At 43.4% G+C, this 21,639-nt stretch overlaps 1 protein-coding gene across 4 annotated transcripts in view; it reads left to right on the forward strand.

Annotated features, from left to right (window-relative positions):
* Positions 1-4,836: 4,836 nt before the first annotated feature.
* LOC147433897 (amino-acid permease BAT1 homolog) overlaps positions 4,837-21,639 on the forward strand; it is a 53,480-nt gene continuing 36,677 nt past the window's right edge. Inside the window, exons 1-4 of one of the 4 annotated variants that reach the window (XM_086489840.1) lie at positions 4,837-5,090; positions 5,170-5,440; positions 5,654-5,718; positions 6,882-7,099. In XM_086489840.1, the coding sequence (XP_086345966.1) occupies positions 6,929-7,099 (171 nt within the window). In that variant the 5' untranslated portion in view covers positions 4,837-5,090; positions 5,170-5,440; positions 5,654-5,718; positions 6,882-6,928. Of the gene's footprint in view, positions 5,091-5,169; positions 5,441-5,653; positions 5,946-6,793; positions 7,100-21,639 lie in introns of those variants that run through there. The other 3 variants (XM_086489838.1, XM_086489839.1, XM_086489837.1) reach the window with 3 other exon arrangements.

A 21,639-nucleotide genomic window follows, 5' to 3' on the forward strand; every position in this document is an offset into this window, starting at 1 on the left:
TCTTTTGTTTGTAACAAATATTAATCATTGCACTCTATAGGATCCAAGAAATGCAAACAATAGCCATTTGTGAGATGAAAGAAGAAGACACACATGCGCAAACCATGTTTTGGGAAATGATGAATTCAGTGCTTTTGGAAAGTGGGCACCTTCTAGCATATTTTAGAGGATTCATGGCAGATGAGGTTGGGGTAGATTGAAGAGTTGTTCGATCTGTATTCAATGGAGGGCCTGACAATATTATGGAGGGAAGAGAACGTTCTTGCTTGTTTCATTGGGAGAAAAGTTTGCAGATTCACACCATGCAATACGTGCATAAAAATTTCCAGGACGAGCACAAGCGTCTGTGTGAACTTTGGCGATGTGCAAGGAGTGACGATGAGGCAACAAGCTTGTATAGGACTATTCGAGGTTGGTGGGCAACTAGTAAACTATCCAATAGTAACTTGTCTCGGGGCTTTTTTATTATTTGCCTTCTTTATATCACTTGTGCCGACATTTTTCTCCATTGCTTTCAACTTAATACTAAAGACATAAGAACTAGATGTTCAATCTTAAAAATAATTTTCTTCTTTTTAATACATATTAAAAAAACAATCACTAAGAAAGCAATCAAATCTACACAATATGAGATTTGCAATGCACTCTAGTCAATTTTACATATCGATCACATATGTTCTGAGTGAACATACACATTGCAATGCACTCTATACCTTCATCTGACTACGATATTATGGAAGGGCATCCTACACCAAACCCCAATAAAGTAAACAAAAACGTACCTATCTGGGTCCCACAACCTGGATCTAGTGTGTTTAGTTGCTTTATAGAAACCTTTAGTAGAGCTACTCGCTCTGAACCTACGGCTAGTGAAGTTAATGAAGGTGAGAGAGAGGTAGATTCGCCTTTGGTATCTTAGCAGGAGACTATACTCCCCAAGAGTGTCCACGTCAATATCTTGCCCCCTGCTTTCATGGAAGACCCTGCAAAGCAATCACCCCCCGAAGTTCTACTACCCAATTGTAGGAGTCTTGCGGAGGTGCAAGAAGTTTAACGCTATATGCAATCGACTATGGAGAGGGAAATGGAGAGTTTCCTAGAACAACGTTGAGCCATGAAGTGAAAGACCCCTAGGACAATTGGCATAGCAACCGAGCAATCGAGTGCTCCTGAGTTAGTAGGCAATGTGGGTCAAAATGCGGGAAACAACAATGCTTCCACCTCAAGGGAAACCTCTAGGACACCGGGCCTAGAAGTGTTATTTCTCAACAAAAATTGGGAATATGACCTACAAATTGAAACCTTGACTGACCTGTACATAGGTTACACACACCATATAGATTGGTTAGAAGTTGTACAATCTACTTCTAGCGCCACAAGTCTAGAGGAACGGCAACAGATGGTCTGCAATGTCATCCATATCATCATCCAATTGGAGAGGCAAAACCGAGGGATTAACATTCCTTCAACGGGCCTTATGAGATTATTGGATACGGGCAAGGCCACACAACCGACAGTATCACACATGGAAACTCCTTTAGTGAGTCAAATGAACCCTTCATATATTGTGTCACCTGGAGTTTCGGTACAGTCTGAACCCACAAGTAGTAGTTTTACTTTTCCAAATCTAGCTCATCTGTCTCTCGGAGACACTATGACTATGATACCTACTCTAGTGATGAGTACAAAAAGTACACCTTGGACCTCGTGTGTTAGCACTGCACTACTACCTAGTAGCACAATGCCCTCAACAATACCTACAAGTGTGCATCAAGCCTATGTACCTATTGCACGTCATGCCCACGTAGCTCCCACACCCCCAATTATGCCAAGGGCTTACACTCCACAATGGCATTATCCGAGCTCATATTCAAGTGGGGCCATACCATTTAGCAATAACATGTCGTATTCAGCACTGGCTATGCCTAGGGCCACACCTACAAACTTTGGACCACCACGTGGTACACCACCATACGAGGTATGGGACCCGAAGGCCGCACATATGCTAAGGACAAGGCCAACTCCCATCCCACATGTAGTTCTAGGAGCGCCTACACCTGTGGCCACTATACTTGCTTATTTAGGAGATTTGACAGTATTTTCTCAAACCATCGATCGATCTATTGGTGAGAATATGCGTAACACACCTGATAGAGAGCCTAGAAGTAAGGCAATACAAATAGCCAAGCTCACACAAAAATTTAGTGGAGACGGGGATGTGAGAAAGCATATCAAAACGTTTGAACAAATATGCAATTCTCTAGGAGAACACAATGACCTACATAAGAGTAATGCTTTAAGCCTAACCTTAAGTGGGAAGGCTGGGGATTGGTATAGAACCCTAAGGGTAGAAGAAAAAACGATTAAACCTACTCTTAGGAGATTGTTTTTGAAAGAATACATACGAGAGGGAGTGCTTTGGGGTGTAGCCTCTCAGCTCTAGAAAGCCCAACTAGAGGAAGGAGTGTCGGTTAGAGACTTTATTAGTCGCTTGAAGCAATTGAATTCTTGTTGTAATCCAAATGAGCGCTTCAATAATAATCAATTGCTTGATAGATTCATTAGGCGATTATGACATGAGGATATCTACAATGGCCTAGTCATTAGAGGTATCACCACTTGGGAAGCAGTCACCACCAATGCGATCCAATTGGAGGATAATTTAATGATTCAAGGAGAAAGCGTGTGTGTTGAGCATAAATCTATTAGCTCGCAAGCATTGGGGCATCAACCAATGACACTAAAGCCTGTTGCTAAGGAGCCAAATATATCTGAGATGAATTTAGCAGATCTCACCAAGGCCATTCAAGAGAGTCTTAGAGACAATCGTGCTCCGCAAAACAATCATATGTATCCAAGAAGGGGCAGCAATGTGGCTCAATATGCTATGGTCCGCATAGTACTAGTGAATGCCCTACTTTTAGAGTAAAATTCAATGGGAATTGCAATGCCTGTGGGAGGTATGGTCATCAAGCTAAGGATTGCATAGTATTTAAGCGCACGATGGCCAATAGACCAACCTTAGCATGGACAGACACACCTCGAGTGCCTGTATTGATGCCGGCCCCACATCTTGAACAAACATCACAACACATGGTCCCTAGGGCCCAAAATGTTGTTCAAACAACATCCTTATCACCTCCAGTGCTAGGACCACAACCACCACATCCAAGAATCCATTTTGTGAATCAAGTGGGTTGTGAGTCATCTATTGCTTGTTTGGAAGGCTGTGAGGAAGATATAGACCCTAATATTGCCTATGGGATTGACGCGCTTGAAGAAAGTCCACAATACTACATGGAGGACAAGTCAAACCTGTCTATCAAGTAGCTGCTCTTGCTGAAAGGCCAAAATATCAATTACACTGCCAAGATACCACCTCTTCAATGCTATGAGTATGAAGGTCCACATCGTGTGGCCGAGTGTCCTATTAGGCTACACAAGAAAGCCACACTAATGCAAACTAATTAAGCAAGCATGTCTACAATGCCGATACTCATGTGTACTCAATGTGGCATATATCATTTGATTGTCCAATGTTTAGATAATCCAAATGCACCAAAGATCATGCCATTAAACTTGATTGAGGTTACCAAGGAGCCATCACAAAGTACACTTGTGGTACCAATAAACATACTCACACGATCGATGCTCCAAAAACAAAATTATATTCTTGAAGAAAGAGACACGACATCAATTTCCCAATCTCAAAAGAAGAAGAAAACACAAAGGAAGAGATCACAAAAAGCAGCGAAGTCAGACCCCAGTTCAAAGACCAACATAGGGACTGGTGACAACCCCATATACATGAATGACAATGAAGAGGATTCTGATTTAGGTGAAACCATGGAGACCAAAATGTCCACTAAGAAAGAAACCAACAAGGAAGATCGTCACGAGCCACAATGGCCAGGATCCAAGAAGAAGATAGGAACTTATCCAAACCCTACAGAGGAGATTGATGAATCAAGCAATTAAGAAGTTTGGTAGAAGATACCCAAAGGGACCTAGAACCAGCACCTAGGCAGATCCAGATTACAGACACATTGTTCCCTACGCAACAACAACCTCACAAAGTCCATAGATCCCTAGCCATACCTAGTGTCATCCAAGAAGAAAGTGACTTAAAGTCATGGGAAAGTGGGCGGACTCACTTCTTGTTGGAAAGAATATTTACAGAGGGACTACGTGATCCTATCAAAGAAATGGAGATCCCATCTTCCCCATGTCAAGGGACTGAAGCCCAAAAGGTGCTGTTAAACATTTCCAAGTTGATGGACTTCATGGCTTTAGAATTTAGAACCACCATCATGTCCAAACTATATGGAGACCCTGAGCTATTCTTAGCTCTTCGAGCTTTCCTCAATGGAGAACCGAAGGTCGGGACTACCACAATTTGCACAGATGGATGGAGCTAGGGAGATGCCAATAGAGGAGGAACACTTAGATCCACAACCCAACCCAGATGAGAACCCTGATGTAGAAATACCTGTTAACAAGTTGGGACAATACTTTGAGGTCGATGAATCCAATGCAACCATACTAATCACTACCAAGGGATTAACTATGAAGGAAATCCTTGATGGTGGCGTTGGAGGTTAGCATTGTGACTAGTGTAGATAGTGTTGGCAGTGTCCTGTCCAACACCCAAATCATCCATAAGGCGTTTGAGCCATACACACTCAACCGTAGCTGTGAAGACTACCCTGTACTTAGACTCACAACTCGAAGTGGCCACAGTAGGTTGCTTCTTGCTCAACCATGATATACATGAACTGCCAAGCATGAAACAAAAACCACTTGTGGACACTCACATGTCAAAACAACCAGCAGCTGGGAACGAGTCTCACAAAGAAGCTGTAATGAGTTTTGTTGCACCAGTTTCACCAGGGGAATGCAGTCCTTCCCCTATATTGAGATTTCTACAGGACATGAGCAATCCCCAGCTCAGGGTTGCTGCAGTTTGGTGCGTGATGAATTTGAGCTATCCTGACAGTTCTGGTGCTGTCACACGTGTAGCAAGGCTTCGAGAAACTGGTATAGAGCAACAGCTGCTGAAAATGGTGGATGATCCTTGTCTAGATGTAAAGGTAGGGAGCTATATTTTTTGGTGCTACTTATGAGTAATGGATCAGTCGTACTGAAAAGCTAATTATTTTATCTTAACAGGATCGTGTAAAGACTGCTTTGGAGCAGTTCACAGGCGAGCAGTTCACAGGCCTGGCCAATGTATAAATGTTTATCTTTTGGTTATCTGGTAGCATTTATCAACAGTCAAAGGTGATATCCAACGTATCAATCGAACAATGGGCTTCTAAATGCTTGTGTCTGTCTAGAGGTGCTGATTTTACCTCCTGAGAATCGTGTTGTGATATTTGCCAACCCAGCCTTCACATTGATCAGTTTTTACTGGCCTCAGATTATTGATCTCTTCGAGTTGGTAAGACATTTAGCTGTTTCCTTCTGACGCTTTGTCGAATATTTTTCCTTCTGAAGCTCTGTCGTATATTTTGCAATATTCGCAGTATGCACTAGAGAAAGCAGTTTGTTTGTTTGACTGTGCAATTCTCTTGTTCCCTACGCTATAACTTTTAAAGTGAAGTTTTGCAGTTTCTATGTTTAGCTAGTGAATGAAGAGAGCCTTTTTTTTCAGGTTAAGGTTTATCCATCGGGCTTTGACTGAAGACGTGCATTCAAGATACATAGTCTGCAGCCATGGTAAAGAGTAGTGCCATGCAATTCTTCAACCCTTCTTTATACGAGTCTCATAGTGTTGACGATGTAGCTAGTTTAGGTATTTTTGCTAGCAAGAGTTTAAGGGACTTGCTACAAAAACCCTCTAGAGGTTGCAGAGACTTTCATTGAAATATTTAATAGTGCGTCCAGACTCTCTTTCTTATCGCCACCCATCTGTATTTCAAGAGCTGTAATGTTTCTATTTGATTGAGGTGTTGGTCTTTCAAGTTCAGCTCTGGTTACTACTTTTGCTTCCCTTTGTTACAAACATTGGATAGACTTGAACCATGAACTTGGAATTTCCTCTTTATGCTGTGTTAAAGTGCTTGGATGCTCCCTATTTATTGCTTCAATGCTTCTTTTAGTGCTTGGCTTCATTATGGCAGAATCTTCCCTGCATCTCTAGAGTTAGGACTGAAACTTAGTACACAGATCTTTGTATTGATGTACACCCATGCACCCATACACGGTGCACGTACATCAACACACACACAAAGAGAGAGAGAGAGAGAGAGAGAGAGAGAGAGAGAGAGAGAGAGAGAGAGAGAGAGAGAGAGAGAGAGAGAGAGAGAGAGAGAGAGAGACAGTTTAAATAGAAGCACGTGTCAAATGCATAAAGCTCCAATATTTTTAGGACGTTCATCGTCCTTTAGTATATAGTCAAAAATTTGTAACGGTTACATAGAAAATATAACTATAAGAAGTTGTTTCTAATCCATTTCATTGCAAATAGCTAGCAAGCCGTTTCTGTCTTGTTTCCGTTTCCTGTTCCATGTAACTATGGCGTCAAGTGATTAAAAAGATATTTGCTCATTAATAATCTTCTGGAAAAGATTATTTTCTCTCTTGCTTCAAGTTTTTTGTCAGAATATAACCCCCCCCACCCCCCCGCCCCCCAAAAAAAAAAAGAAAAAAAAGAAAAAGAAAGAAAGTATTGTTAGTGTTTACTAGTTCTATTTCAATATCTTCGTCTTCAAGGGCATAATCTTTTCTTTTTGTTGCTTCACTCTCAAGATCACCTCATAAAGCTATGCATTTTGATAATGAACTTATGCAGGTTATTGGAGGCATGCTGTTTGTGTTTTATCTTCCATTTGTAGCTCCAAAAAAGCAGTCAGCATCATTTGTGTTTCTCAATTTTGTAGAGTTTCCCAACAGTGCGAGCGTGCCTGATAAAGCATATGGCGTGATAATGTCGCTTCTCATCTCTCAATACTCTTTGTTTGGCTATGATGCGGCAGCACATTTGACTGAAGAAACCAAAGGAGCTGATATGAATGGCCCTATAGCTATTCTGTATAGCCTTGGTATGGTTTCACTTCTTGGATGGGCTGTTATTCTGGTGCTTACATTCTGCATCCAGGTACGTGCAGTTGCTGGTTCATATTAAATGTCTTTGCTCTAAAAGCATCACTTGGATGTGTGTGTGTGTGCAAGTGCAAGTGCATATGTATGTTTCTAGCCATGCAAACTAAACCAGTATTTAGGCTGGGTCAGACAGCCTGGCGGAAAAAAACACATTGCTTGTGTGGGTAGATTTCATTGGTCGAGAAAAAAGCACCACTTTTCCAGCCCCCCCCCCCCCCTCCCCCCTCCCCGCAGAAGAAGCAGGTTTCCCTCGGCACTGAACAAGCACATGTACGCTCACTAGTTTTCAAACCCACTGCAGCACATCTGCAGGCTGTCAATTTTCTTCCAGGGTATGTCAGAAATATCTGCTGCTGCCGCCATGTTGTGTGAACACGGAATGGAGTTCACATATTCTAGGGCGAGTTCATTGTTCTCGACATTACTTGTAACAAATCTTAGCAAATGAATGTTTTTGGTTTCTTTTTGTGCATATCAGGCATTGAACCCACAACTTGGGCTTTAGCAAACGATGACTTAACCGATGCATGTAATGAGCCCCCCCTGCCAAGTCAATCACCTGGTTCATGGAGGAAGCTTATACACTTGAACTAATATGTACCATGCTCTTCCTTTTCATGCTTGATGCAAGCGTAACTCTCTAAACCTCTCCAAATAGACCCAGAGGTAGTGAGTATGAAGCTCTACTTTTAAACTAGTAACTTGGTAGTAGAGAGGGCCTCAATTGTATACAAAGATCTTGAATACCTATAACCTTGTAAACCTTGCTGTTAGAAGAGAGAAATTAGGCCACGAGAGTGGATCGCATGAATTGACAAACAAACACTTACTAGCTTCTTGATGAGGGCCTAAGTATGGTAAATGTAAGGAGTAAGCTTTTGGGACTCCATTAGAGCGACCATAGAAAGGGGCCTGCGCAGAAGGGAGGTTATGCATCCTCAGTATTTATAGGGAGCAAGTGCCAACATTCCAAGTGATGGGCTCTTTCTTGTGAAGGGGCTGAGGTGACTTAGTGGTGCGACTACTAGGAGAGGCGCTTGTGTCTCATTGAGCTGTGGCGGCAGAAAAAGGGACCTTGCCTGTGCCTTTAGTGCACTGTGCCTTCTTCAAAATGCTAAGCAGGACATTTTGAAGAAGCCTCACTCAAAGAACAAAAACAAAGCCAAAGAGACTCCTGCAACGACTACTCCTCAAAAAAGGCAAAGAGAAGACCAAAGAGGAAGGTACCTGCACCAAAGCTATTTATCTCACTCGTTCTCCTCAACCCCTCTACATTACATGATCTCATAGAAAGAACACACAGCCTCATGTTTTATGAGGTTTCATTTTTGGCTTTCTCAAGTCATTGCTCTAGGGTTACTCTTTCTCCCCCTCATCTCCCTCTTTGTATGTGTTTGTAGCCACAACTCTTGGGGGGTTCATTAAATATAAAACCTTTATTTCGTGTAACAAAACAGCGTGTATCTTTTTAAGATGATCAAATATGATTGAAAAGAAGAGAAAATTGGCATCGATTTCTATGTGTGGACTCAATTGTATGTGCAAGCCTAGAAATCTAGGGTTTGATCGTGTGTGCGTATTTCGCTCTAATGATGTGTATGCTAGGCATTGCCAATCAATGGTAAATGCCGTTGTGAGCGGGATGAAAACACACACAGCGCCTCTATAACGACCCGACACACACTCTTGGGAAGATACACACACACACTATGGGGCACCACTCGGCTTAGACAACACACCTGGCCGAGACAGGGAACACACCTCGGGAGTGAGAGGAGAGACACTATCCACTTGCCCACTCCACACAGACACACACACACACACACACACCCAAAAAACTTAGCTCAAAAGAGAAGAATTTCTGATGTTTAGATACAATTGAGCTTGGGCCAACACCAATGGGGCAAACAGCTCACACAATATGGGTAAAATAAGCCAGATACAATCACAAACTGGAGCAGAAACTTCGCTCATAGGAGAAACTTACACAGAAAAATAGCAGGAAAAGAGTGAGGAATTTGGCAAAATGGACAGCGCCATCGCGTCCGGAACGGCCCAAAACCCCAGTCTACAATGTCAAAGTGCTCAAATCCGACCTCGGATGAGCAGTTTACGGCCAAAACAGGCTCCAAAATGAGCAAAAACACACCTGCGGCTGTTCCTCCTCTCTTCTCCACGTTTTTTTCTGGTCTTCTCTCCGTTTTTCAGTTCCCACACTTAGCTTTATTAGTTGGGCACCCTTGGCCTTTTAGATGACCTCAAACGGACCCCGAACAGGCCAAAAACTGACCTCGCAGTGCATAGTTGTCACCTTTTTGCATCTTTCGCACACCTTGCACTCAGCTTTTTTCCAATAATGCATCTCGCCACCACGTGAAGTGGCCCCAAAAAGTGGTCCTAATGATGACCTTTCTGCATAACTCTCACTAGAAAACACCCACGTTGTGTCCGTATTCATCCACGTGCAAATATTGACCCCGTTCGGTCTCCTGACGCCACTCGATGCCATCTGACGCACCTGCTTACCTCATGTCGTCGGCCCGCGGATAGCTTCCTCAAGAAGTTTTACGCGCTACCAACTCCTCCTTATTGTAGAAAAAACATACTGGTACTGGTAATAGTGAAAATCGATGCACTATGTACATGCTATCCTAGCTGTACACATGTGGGCCCCACGTAACCACCTGGCTCTGGAAAATGGGCAATTCCTTATTTGATGCACCATGCATGTGTATGTACATATGCGCAATCCCTTGCTCCAAAAAACTCCTGACATAATTTGCCCATCCCCTAGCCTGCTAGATCATTCATGATCAGCAGCAGCAAAGAGAGATATGAGACTCGCCGCATCACAGGTCTCCTCATCCCTCACCAACACAGCTTGATCCACAGACAGCTCATCTTGCTCCACCATCATCAACCTGGCATGATACAACTTAAGACGCAATCCATTTACCCTTGACGTATGTAGAACACCATCCAGGTTAGCCAGCTGATATGTGCCATTTGGAAAACACTCCACTACCTTGAAAGGGCCTTCCCACTTAATCTGAAACTTCTTTTGGAAGGTGTTGTCCAGCTTACTATTGTAGCGCAAAACCAAGTCATGTTTCTTGATACCCTTACTTTTAACCTTTTCATTTATCTTTGCCAAAGCCTTATCCTGCATCTGCCCATAATGTTCCAATGCGCTCATCCTATCCAACTGGACCTCTTGTAGCTGCAAAAGCCTTTCTTTGAATGCATCACTAGGCGGCCCAAGCAACTTCTCTAACATCTTGACCGCAGGCAACTCTACCTCCACAGGCAATAGTGCTTCCTTTCCATACACCAAATGAAATGGAGTAAACCCTGTACCTGTCTTCACCGAAGTACGGTAAGCCCATAATGCACTAGGCAATTCCAAATCCCAATTCTTTCCTTGGTGCTCTGTCACTTTCGAAAGAATCTGTACCAACTCACCATTGAATCTTTCATTCAAGCCATTACACTGCGGGTAATAAGGAGTGGTATGCTGGTGCCTAATCTTCATCTTTGCACATAAAAAATCTAGCAGTTTAGCTCTTATCTGAAAGTAACTCCAGTGGCACCCCAAACTTGCAACATATTTCATCATACACAAATTTTGCCACATCCTTTGCAGTGATTTGTTTTACTGCTATAGCCTCTGTCCATCTAGAGAGATAGTCCACTGCCGTCAAGATATAGCTTTTGCCCCTGCTTGTGATAGGTAACGGGCCTATTGCATCAATCCCCCACTTTTCAAACACATCAAACGCCATAATGGTTTTTCGTAGCTCTGGCTTCAACACTCTCTTCCCAAATGCTTGACACCTATTGCAAGACCTACACCAATGGTGAACATCCTTGTGCAAACTAGGCCATACATACCCCCTCTTGCAAAATTTTAATGCAAGGTGATCATTAGAGCAAAAATGCCCACACATGCGCCCTCGTGATTCTCTTCACAAAACCCTCGTGATTCTCTTCCAACACTCTGTAAAGCTCCTCCCGCCAAGGTACACGTCTCAACACGAGATCAGCCCCTTTCATGTATAAGACATCACCAATCAATTTGTACCTGTATGCTCTACGCACAAAGCCATACTTCTTAGACTTCTGAATCTCCTTTGGAATGATTCCTGTTAGCAAAAACTCTCTTCTTGAGCCAAACTTTCCCGGCCATGATAAAGAGGTAAAGTGGTCCTCAACACAAATAGCTCCCCAATCATGCCTTGAGCTGCTTCATGTGCCTCTCCATTTAGAGCACGTTCAATGTGTCTGATACTCCATGCTTCAAACTTTTTTAACAGGCCTTTAATTCTGAAGCACATTTCCTTCAATGAGGTGTTCTTGCTCTTCCACACACCCAACACTTGCTTCACCACTAACAAGGCATCACCTTTTATGCTCAACCTTCGAACCCCATGCTTCAAACAAATGTGTAATCCGGCTTCCAATGTAGCATATTCAGCCTCATTGTTACTATGAGCATCCAATTTGAACCCTCTCTTGCATACTAGCTTCCCCTCTGGATCATAAAGTGCTATACCCCCTGAAGCTGCATCATGGCTCTTTCTGTATGAACCATCAAAGAACAACACATGTGCATTGCTGATCTGTGGCACTTCTTCAACTACCTTTCTCACCACCTCTTCCTTAACAATAAGGGGATTCTCCTTGTAGGTCAAAAAATCAGCTAGGGTAGCCCTTGTACTATATTCCACTAGAAAAGAGAACTCAAACTCTTGCAGCTCAATTACCCATTTCTTCACCACATTTGACATGTTAATACCATTAATTAACTGTGGCAAAAAGGCATAACTCGTCAAGAAAACAAAAGGCCGTGGTAGCAAGTAATGACGAAATCGTCGACAAGCAAATATTACACTAGCCATCACTAGCTCTACTTCCGATAACTTTCTCTCCGCTACCAACTTCACTCGGCTTGCACAATACACTGGCCTCATATAATGGCTGCCCTTCCCCTTTTGCAATAGCATGGCTCCAATGGCATCATCCCCTACTGATGGATTTACATAAAAAACTTTCTCCCAATCAGGAGCCTGCATGGCTGACAACCCCCCTAACACCTCTTTCACCTCTTGAAACACTTCTTCACACTTGTCATCCCATTGCAATGGATCATGCTTTGCCACTTGTTGTAATGGATAAAGAAGCTGCGAAGACAATGGAATAAACCGTGCCATGTACTTCACTTTGTGTATAAAGGTTGCCAATTGCTTCGTACTCATAGGTGATGGAAGAAGAATAATAGACTTCACCTTATCTGGATCAGCCTCAATGCCATTTTCTGACACCATATGGCCCAATAACTTCACCCTTGGCTGTGCTATATGACATTTCTTTGGATTTAATTGTCCTCCACATTCATCATATCGAGCCAATACCATCTGCAACTTTTTTGTGCGGTCTTTAAGAGCAATCTTCAACTTGAAAATAGCCTGAAAAAACCATCACACACACTGTACCTCTCATATATCCTGCCACTGAATCCAGATCTGATCGATGAATGGAAGAGGATATGGGTTTCTTCTTAGTGGCTGCGTTTAAGGGTTTAAAATCCACACAAATTCTCCACTTCCCATCCTTCTTTGGACTGACTACAACTGGACTCACCCATTCTGTGGTCTCCACTGGAACTATGAACCCTGCCTTCAATAACTTGTCCACCTCTACCCGCAAGGCTTCCATTTGCTCTTGACCCATCCTTCTTAGCCTTTGCCGCACTGGCTTAGCACCTTCTTTCAGCTCTATATGCATCTCTTCACCCTTGAACCCTCTGATCTCTTCATATGAAGTAATGAACAAATCAGGAAAACTAGCCAGCATATGCAAATATATATCCTTCTCCATAGCTGAGAGGTCTCCACTGATCATTTGTGTCATCAATTCCTGCTTCTTTGACAAACTCAACCTTGGTTGGCATCAGCCCTTCAATCACTTCATAAGGCCCTTCACTTTCATCTTCAACTTCTTCGCAAATGCGCTAAACCAAGCTCCTGGATTTCTTTGTCCATCAAAAGAAATGCAACATCAGCATATCATCACTGCTGGTAGTGCTATCACTATCCTCATCTGTCACCGTGGAAGAGTCTTCATCACTAGACTCATCCTCATCTTCATAAAGCTCCTCTAATCGTTTCCTTGTGTCCATATTATAAAGCTTCTTGGTACCTGTCTTTCCATAGAGGCTAATTGTACCATGTCGCCAATCTTGAACAGCTCCCACTGCACGTAACCATGGTCTGCCCAGTATAATAGGATATGCTCCCAACCCTGCTGGCATCACATGAAAATCAACCACTGCCTTTGCATCATATGCCTCCACTTCTAAGCTCTTTACAACACCCAAGCATTTTACTTTTTGATGGTTTGCCAATCTGATCCGAAAACCTGACACCCCAGCCACTGTGAGACCCATCTTCTCAACGCATGAGTGTGTTATGACGCATATTTGGGCTCCGCCATCCACATAACCTTGTCCCAAATTTTTCCTTTTATGCCACACATCTACTATTGGACAAATGTCTGGTAGCTCGTCCATTGCCAACACCTTTACTGAACCTCTCTCTGGCTCTTTCTCCATTGGGTTAACCATCCTCTTCCACTGTCGCTTTAGCTTAGGCACCATCTCTATAAGCTGCCCAAAAGTAACATCTGCCTTCCTGCTCGTCAGATCCTCCTTCAAGTCATAGCTTAATTGCCCATCCCCTAGTGGAAAATCTGAAACATGAAACTTTCGACGAGCTCTCCTTTTCCTCTTGGCCTTGACATCCTCGCCTTCATGGCTCTTTCCTTTCTTCTTACTAGGACCTGGGGCACTTCTTCCTTCCTTATCCTCTGTGGTCCTCTTCCCAATAGGCATCACTAATGTATCCTCTAGCTTTGATGCCTTCTCCAAGGTGATTACACTTAGCACTTTTGTCTTTCCCTTTTCCTCCTGGGTCAGTCCACTGGTTCCTTCGTCTCCCTTAATTTCGATGCCATAATCATTTGATCTAGTTAGCACCTGTCTTGGCAATGGATACATGTCTCCCCCCATCCTTGGTGGCTTATCACATTGCGGGCTGATGTGACCCAACTCTCCACAATTATAACATGTGGGCGTCTGCCTCCAAAACCTACTATTACTTTGTCCAGCACCATTCCTAGGTCTTTCTTCACCTCCTGGCTGATTTGCAAACCGCCCTCGACCTCGATTATTTCCCACTTGACCTAGCATGTTTAGGCTGAGATTCTTCATCAGATCAACCACTTGCCTCATGTCTTGCCTTAGGCCATCATCTTGCACTGCTGTAGTGACCACTGCTGGCATAACCTGAGTAGTAACAGGAACCACTGGTTCATGATGAACCCCTGACATGCGCCCTTGTAAAGACTCTATAGGCTGAAATTCAGACCTCATTGGCAAAGACTCCACCCCTAACTGGCTCATTTTCCTCAGCTTCCACTCTTTGTTCCTTGCTACCTCTAGTGCATCTTCATATGTCCTAGGCTTCTTTAGCTCTACTCTCCAACGTATATTCTCCCAAAGACCAGCCAAGAACCTGTCCTTCTTCATCATGTCAGGCGGGGGTACCTGTGGTGCTAAAGCCTTGCACATTCGCTCCCATGCCAATGAAAACTTACGTATGTATGCATCTACTGGCTCACCTTCCTTTTGCACCAAAGCCTGTACTTCTTGCCACACTTTGTCAGGGTCTTCTATCTTCACAAACTCCACTTCCAATCCATCCCTTAGATTGTCCCAACTCAATCTTATAGGTGGATCAGCCATACGCAACTCCTCTTCAAATGCTTTGGACCAAGCTCGTGCATCACTCTTCAAACAAATTTGGAGAAGGCGTAACATTTGCGTAGGGTCATGAATCTGGTTGCTAATGCAGGCAACCTCCATCTTTTCCAAAAATTCTTCCACATCTTCATCACTTGTTCCATGAAACTCGGGATAAGAGAAAGCCATGGCCACCCAAATTATGATGCTTTGAGAACCCCTTCGAACACACGTGCAAGAACCCAAAACTTTTCACTTCCCAATCCCTAGAAACTTCAATGGAGCTCAACTTTAGATAAGGACAAACACATGCACATCAAATGAGTTTTCATAGTTGATCATCGGAATTACAACAGGCAAAGGACATTCCAGTATCTCTCTTAATCTTCTTGACCCGAACATAAAGACTAGGCGCTGCTGGAAAAAGATCTTCCTGGACACATGAACATTAATCTGGATTCTTTGAGTTAAATGAAAAGGAGTGAATTGAGGGCCATTTTGATCATCCATTAAAGCCAACCATGAAGCTCCCAAGAAGGCACACCTGACTCAACCACTGATTTTGCCAAAATTTCAGCAGCATAACAGCATAAATGGCTTAAAAGACCAAAAGACCAGCCATCATAACTTGGAAAAATTTTGACAGAGCTTCCCCAGAAGTAGAGCAATGAGAACCCAAAATATAGACTGTATCTGTATGCATAAACTGTCAACAATAGAACCTGAGCATCAAGTAGGACTCACTAGTACATAGCCTATGGCGAGGTCACAAAAAGGGTGCTCCAGCTACTTGTATCACCGAAAGGATCTCCACATTTGAGAATCCCCCAGCTCAATAAAAACCTCACGCTATCGACCCTCACACGAAGGCTAATGCAAATCGCGTATAGTCAAGTCTCAGAAATGACTATCTTCCAGACCAAGTCTCAGAAATGGCTGGGACTGCCAAATACAACCAAGTATGGCTCCACAAATGCGTACAATGATAGTTTCCACAAGCAACGTACAATCCAACAGACAATGCGCTCAAATAGGCGCCAAGTGATGCATACCCACAACAACTGCAAGTGACATCACTGCTAGTATATCACTGTACTCCAGCTACCTGTACCTGTGTGAATCACCTGTACCTGTACCTGTGTGAATCACCTGTACCTGTACCTGCCCCTGTAACCTATAACCTGTAACCTGTAACCTGTAATCTGCAACCTGCAACGTGTAATCCCGAAGCTCGAAGCTCGAAGCTCGAAGCAGAAGGTACTCGAAGAAGATCCTCCGTGGGGGCACCAAAAGAATGTGAGCGGGATGAAAACACACACAGCGCCTCTATAACGACCCGACACACACTCTTGGGAAGATACACACACACACTATGGGGCACCACTCGGCTTAGACAACACACCTGGCCGAGACAGGGAACACACCTCGGGAGTGAGAGGAGAGACACTATCCACTTGCCCACTCCACACAGACACACACACACACACACACACCCAAAAAACTTAGCTCAAAAGAGAAGAATTTCTGATGTTTAGATACAATTGAGCTTGGGCCAACACCAATGGGGCAAACAGCTCACACAATATGGGTAAAATAAGCCAGATACAATCACAAACTGGAGCAGAAACTTCGCTCATAGGAGAAACTTACACAGAAAAATAGCAGGAAAAGAGTGAGGAATTTGGCAAAATGGACAGCGCCATCGCGTCTGGAACGGCCCAAAACCCCAGTCTACAATGTCAAAGTGCTCAAATCCGACCTCGGATGAGCAGTTTACGGCCAAAACAGGCTCCAAAATGAGCAAAAACACACCTGCGGCTGTTCCTCCTCTCTTCTCCACGTTTTTTTCTGGTCTTCTCTCCGTTTTTTCAGTTCCCACACTTAGCTTTATTAGTTGGGCACCCTTGGCCTTTTAGATGACCTCAAACGGACCCCGAACAGGCCAAAAACTGACCTCGCAGTGCATAGTTGTCACCTTTTTGCATCTTTCGCACACCTTGCACTCAGCTTTTTTCCAATAATGCATCTCGCCACCACGTGAAGTGGCCCCAAAAAGTGGTCCTAATGATGACCTTTCTGCATAACTCTCACTAGAAAACACCCACGTGCAAATATTGACCCCGTTCGGTCTCCTGACGCCACTCGATGCCATCTGACGCACCTGCTTACCTCATGTCGTCGGCCCGCGGATAGCTTCCTCAAGAAGTTTTACGCGCTACCAACTCCTCCTTATTGTAGAAAAAACATACTGGTACTGGTAATAGTGAAAATCGATGCACTATGTACATGCTATCCTAGCTGTACACATGTGGGCCCCACGTAACCACCTGGCTCTGGAAAATGGGCAATTCCTTATTTGATGCACCATGCATGTGTATGTACATATGCGCAATCCCTTGCTCCAAAAAACTCCTGACACCGTTATGCCAAGAAAATCGTGCAAAATTAAGCGAGTACCAATATTCTGCAGGATCCATTTTCCTTGTATGATCCAAACAATGAGACAGCTGGAAGCTTTGTGCCAGCCCAGATTTTATATGACGTGTTTTATGGAAGGTACCAGCATGGCCTGGGAGCAGTTCTGATGCTGCTCAACATCTGGGGCTCATTTTTCTTTGGAGGCCTCTCAACTACAACCAGTGCTGCACGCATTGTGAGTACATGGCACATGGTCAATAGGCAAAATTGAAAATGGTAAACTTTTCTGATTTGCATGTAGTAGAGCATACTATGCCTATGGTTAGCGGGAACTTGGACAATGCACTGTCGAATATATCGTAGCAAGAATAAGTGTAGTCCACATTTTGGGTAATTTGTGACCATTCATCTTTTGCCAAAAGTTTGGATCGGCGGTGTCTTTATACAGATAGGCATGCTCTTTCTGTGATGGTATGTAGCTTTTGATCATAAGGTAGAGCCTCTTTCTGAGAACTGCTAGAACATTGATGGTCATGTAGGTGTATGCTTTGGCGCGGGATGGGGGCCTGCCCTACTCTTCTATATGGAAAAAAATCCATCCCAAAAGGAAAGTACCCACAAATGCAGTGTGGCTTTGTATAGTAATATCTATATTGATGGGTTTGCCCATACTAAAGGTGAAGGTGCTCTTTACAGCAATTAGCTCCATATGTACAGTAGGGTGGGTTGGATCTCATGCAGTAGCATTGTGGGCGCGCGCACAAGTATCTCCGAAGGGATTCCAGCCTGGAAGATTTCATTTGGGCAAGGCAGGGCGGGGAGTGTGCTGGATTGCTCTAGTTTGGGTCTGCTACACTTGTGCCATTTTCCTGCTGCCCACGCGATATCCTTTACAATGGGGTAACTTCAACTATGCGCCCATTGCTGTCTTTCTTGTCATGTCCTTCAGCTTGCTTTGGTGGGTTTGGGATGCTAGACATTGGTTTAAGGGACCTCTTCCTAGCATTGCATGACTACACAAAATGGCAACTCTTACTGAGTCTTTGTACCACATCTTCAGTTGGGTACCACCTATGTCGGCAGATATTGAGATGTGACCGGGGTCGTCTCACTAATGGAACATCTCACTTGAACAGGGTGATTTTCTTGACACATCTCTAAACTTGGCTAATGGTTCACTATGCTCCAAAACAGCTTTCTAAACAGGCTGAAAAGTAACAATGGCCTATATAAGAAGAGTGGAGTGTGAGAGAGAGCGCACCTGACCCACTACTAAATGCACTTTCTTCATAGAAACAGAAATAGGAAAACAATTGTTAAGTCTCTCCCACTATGGCGTACATACACATAAGTACCGCATTTTATGGAAATAGGCAAGCAATTGTCCAATGTCAACAGTCTCACTATAGCCTACATTAACAATGCTTGGTTAGTGCCCCTCTTTGTAAGAAGCAGGAAGAAAGCTATCATTTAGTTCCCATGTGGTGTTGGTCGACAAGCTTATTTAATAATCTGCGATTGCTCTGAAGAATTCCATGTTTCACAAAGGCCTTATGTAGGCCAAAGAGTTATTCTATTGGTCTTGATGAAATATAACAACATTAAAATCAAAACGCCCTTTTGTTCTACTTGCATCGGCTCAAGAGAAATTTAGCATGCACAAACAATAGCACTTTGGTAAGGTATGTCCTCAAGGTTGCTCGCTTGTAAGTGACGTTACACGTGTGTTCTCTAAGCTAATCAAAGTACAAAGCATTAAAAACAATATTGAAATTGAATATGGAACAAGCCTTGAGAATCTCAAATACAAGAACAACAAGAATATGTGTTGGAAACAATTATGATGAATTTTACTCAGGAGTACAACACAAGTAAAACATGCACTTGTCTACTTTTAATTGATGAAGCCTCACAGCAAACGACTATTCATACGTGAGAAGGTAAAGCAAAAGGACCTCTAGTGTCCCTTCCTCATAATGATCACAACCACATGGCAATTGGCGAAGGCAGAAAGCCACAGTGGGAGCAGCTTTCCGGCTGTTGACTTGGCATTGACCTGAGCTACTACAGTGGGTATTACCATCAGTAAAGTTTAGGATTTCTAGGGCTGAGATCTGGACCTTGACAGTAATGCACTGACCAGAAAGTTGAACTTGTGCCACATTGATACAATTAAGTGATGTACACAATTTCGAGCATGATAACACAGTTGTCTTATCCCAGAGTGCTCTTAAGGATTTTGGCAGGAATCCCAAGGAATGGCATTTTCAACCTTGGCTTGTTTGCCTGTTCACGATGCTAGCGAGTTGCTACATGCAATAAAACCTAACCATTAAGAAAATACACCTCAGATCTGAGCTTCATTTTACCACTTCCACTCTATTTTTTGTTTTTCTCTGCCTTCAACTGGCATTTTCAGTCTTGACATGAAGCTGAGACAACACTCTTCCTGAATATTGCCTACAACCCTTCGACACATAATGGTACTTGTCTTATCCCCGAGTGCTCTTAAGGTGCCAAAATCCCAAGGAATGGCATTTTCAACCTTGGCTTGTTTGCCTGTTCACGATGCTAGCGAGTTGCTACATGCAATAAAACCCAACCAGTAAGAAAATACACCTCAGATCTGAGCTTCATTTTACCACTTCCACTCTATTTTTTGTTTTTCTCTGCCCTCAACTGGCATTTTCAGTCTTGACATGAAGCTGAGACAACACTCTTCCTGAATATTGCCTACAACCCTTCGACACATAATGGTACGCTAAAGTGCAAGCAGTCCTTTCCATGCACATGCAAACCCTTTCTCTAAAACTTAGCCTTCACTGCAAATGCTTTTATCGGACATATAAAGGCTTTACACATTTGGCAATTTGGGCTTTTACATCATCCCTGCACACAAAATGTGTACTCTCTTGCCAGTCACCATGCGGTTACAGGGAATGGTCTCACTAACGGACTATTCCTTGCATGTTCGGGCTTGAGTGGTGCATAAATTTGTGCATATAATGAATGGATAGACCAATCCCTTTGTCCCACCTCTCATTAAATACGACTAATATAGTGTACATTATAAATGAGGGTTAAGGTATACAGTCTTGACAAGTACGTCTGGATATGAGCGGAGCTGAGGGAGCCACTGCTCAATCTTTCAATCCCTCCTCGATCTCTCGATTATGTCGGGCTTTGATCTCTGTTATGTCTCTGAGGTAGAGCCATTGTGCTCTGTGTCTTCTGCTACCTGTAAGGCCCTCTGTTCATTGATGCTAGACTAATCAACCACTCGACCTGCACGTCTTTTTTAACTTCAAGCAAATATTCGTGAGAACAAAGATCATCCTACCCTATCTAACAATTATAGCTTCAAAAGTACTAGTTGATGACATATTTTCCCTGAGCCCATTGCATCACATTCATTAAAATGGTAGAAAAAAATGGTAGAAAAGTACAGCTTCTGGATGTAGAGTTCGGAGTCCTGCGAGGCGAGAATGAATTACTGAGTAAACTAACCGATACAAAATTGTTTGGATAATGTACATCTCAAAGAAAGTAAATAGATACAACGGCTAGCTACAATAGGTGTCAAAGTGCTTCTTGCACCAACCCTGTGTCTCTTTCAACCAACACTTCCCTCCGTATACCTCTTTACAAAAATATGAGAGCCCCTATCAACTTCTTCAGCACTTGAGAGAAAAATTGCCTCACCTACCCAGCCTAATCATGATGTAAAACTGATACAAGAATTCACCTCAACCTACATGTAGATTACAGTACCCCAGGCTGTTTACAAATAGTGGCCCGGTTGTCCTGCAGCCACAGCTCATTCCATTACTGCAAAACGGACAAGCATGAATTTATTAGATGAACACAAACGCTAAGTATTAATGCACCTCTCTCTCTCTCTCTCTCTCTCTCTCTCTCTCTCTCTCTCTCTCTCTTCCCCCCCCCCCCCCTCTCAAAGGAATCTATTACTTGAAAGTCCCCCAGATCACTTTCTATGACCAAGCAAAAGCATAAGCCAGCCTGAGCAACCAAACCAACGCAACGGTGTCCACACTGTAAGCCTCCTGCATTCTTTGACCACACTATCAGGGTGCTGTGGCAATCGGCAATCCACAACCCTCCAAACTTACAAGGTGACCTGCATACGATAGGAAATCACAAAAGAGTTCCCCCTTGCCCAATCACAGCCTCCATAAGCCTTGCAAAGTGGCACCCCAAAGACGAGGGAAACCAAGAAAGAACAAGCAGCAGCAACAACCGCTTCCAGGACATGGCGTTGCAAAGTCATGTAAAGATATGACAACAGCTCTCTCTCTCTC

Source organism: Adiantum capillus-veneris, chromosome 19 (genome assembly GCF_014529385.1).
Source record: "Adiantum capillus-veneris isolate H3 chromosome 19, ASM1452938v2, whole genome shotgun sequence".
Classification (NCBI taxonomy): domain Eukaryota; kingdom Viridiplantae; phylum Streptophyta; class Polypodiopsida; order Polypodiales; family Pteridaceae; genus Adiantum; species Adiantum capillus-veneris.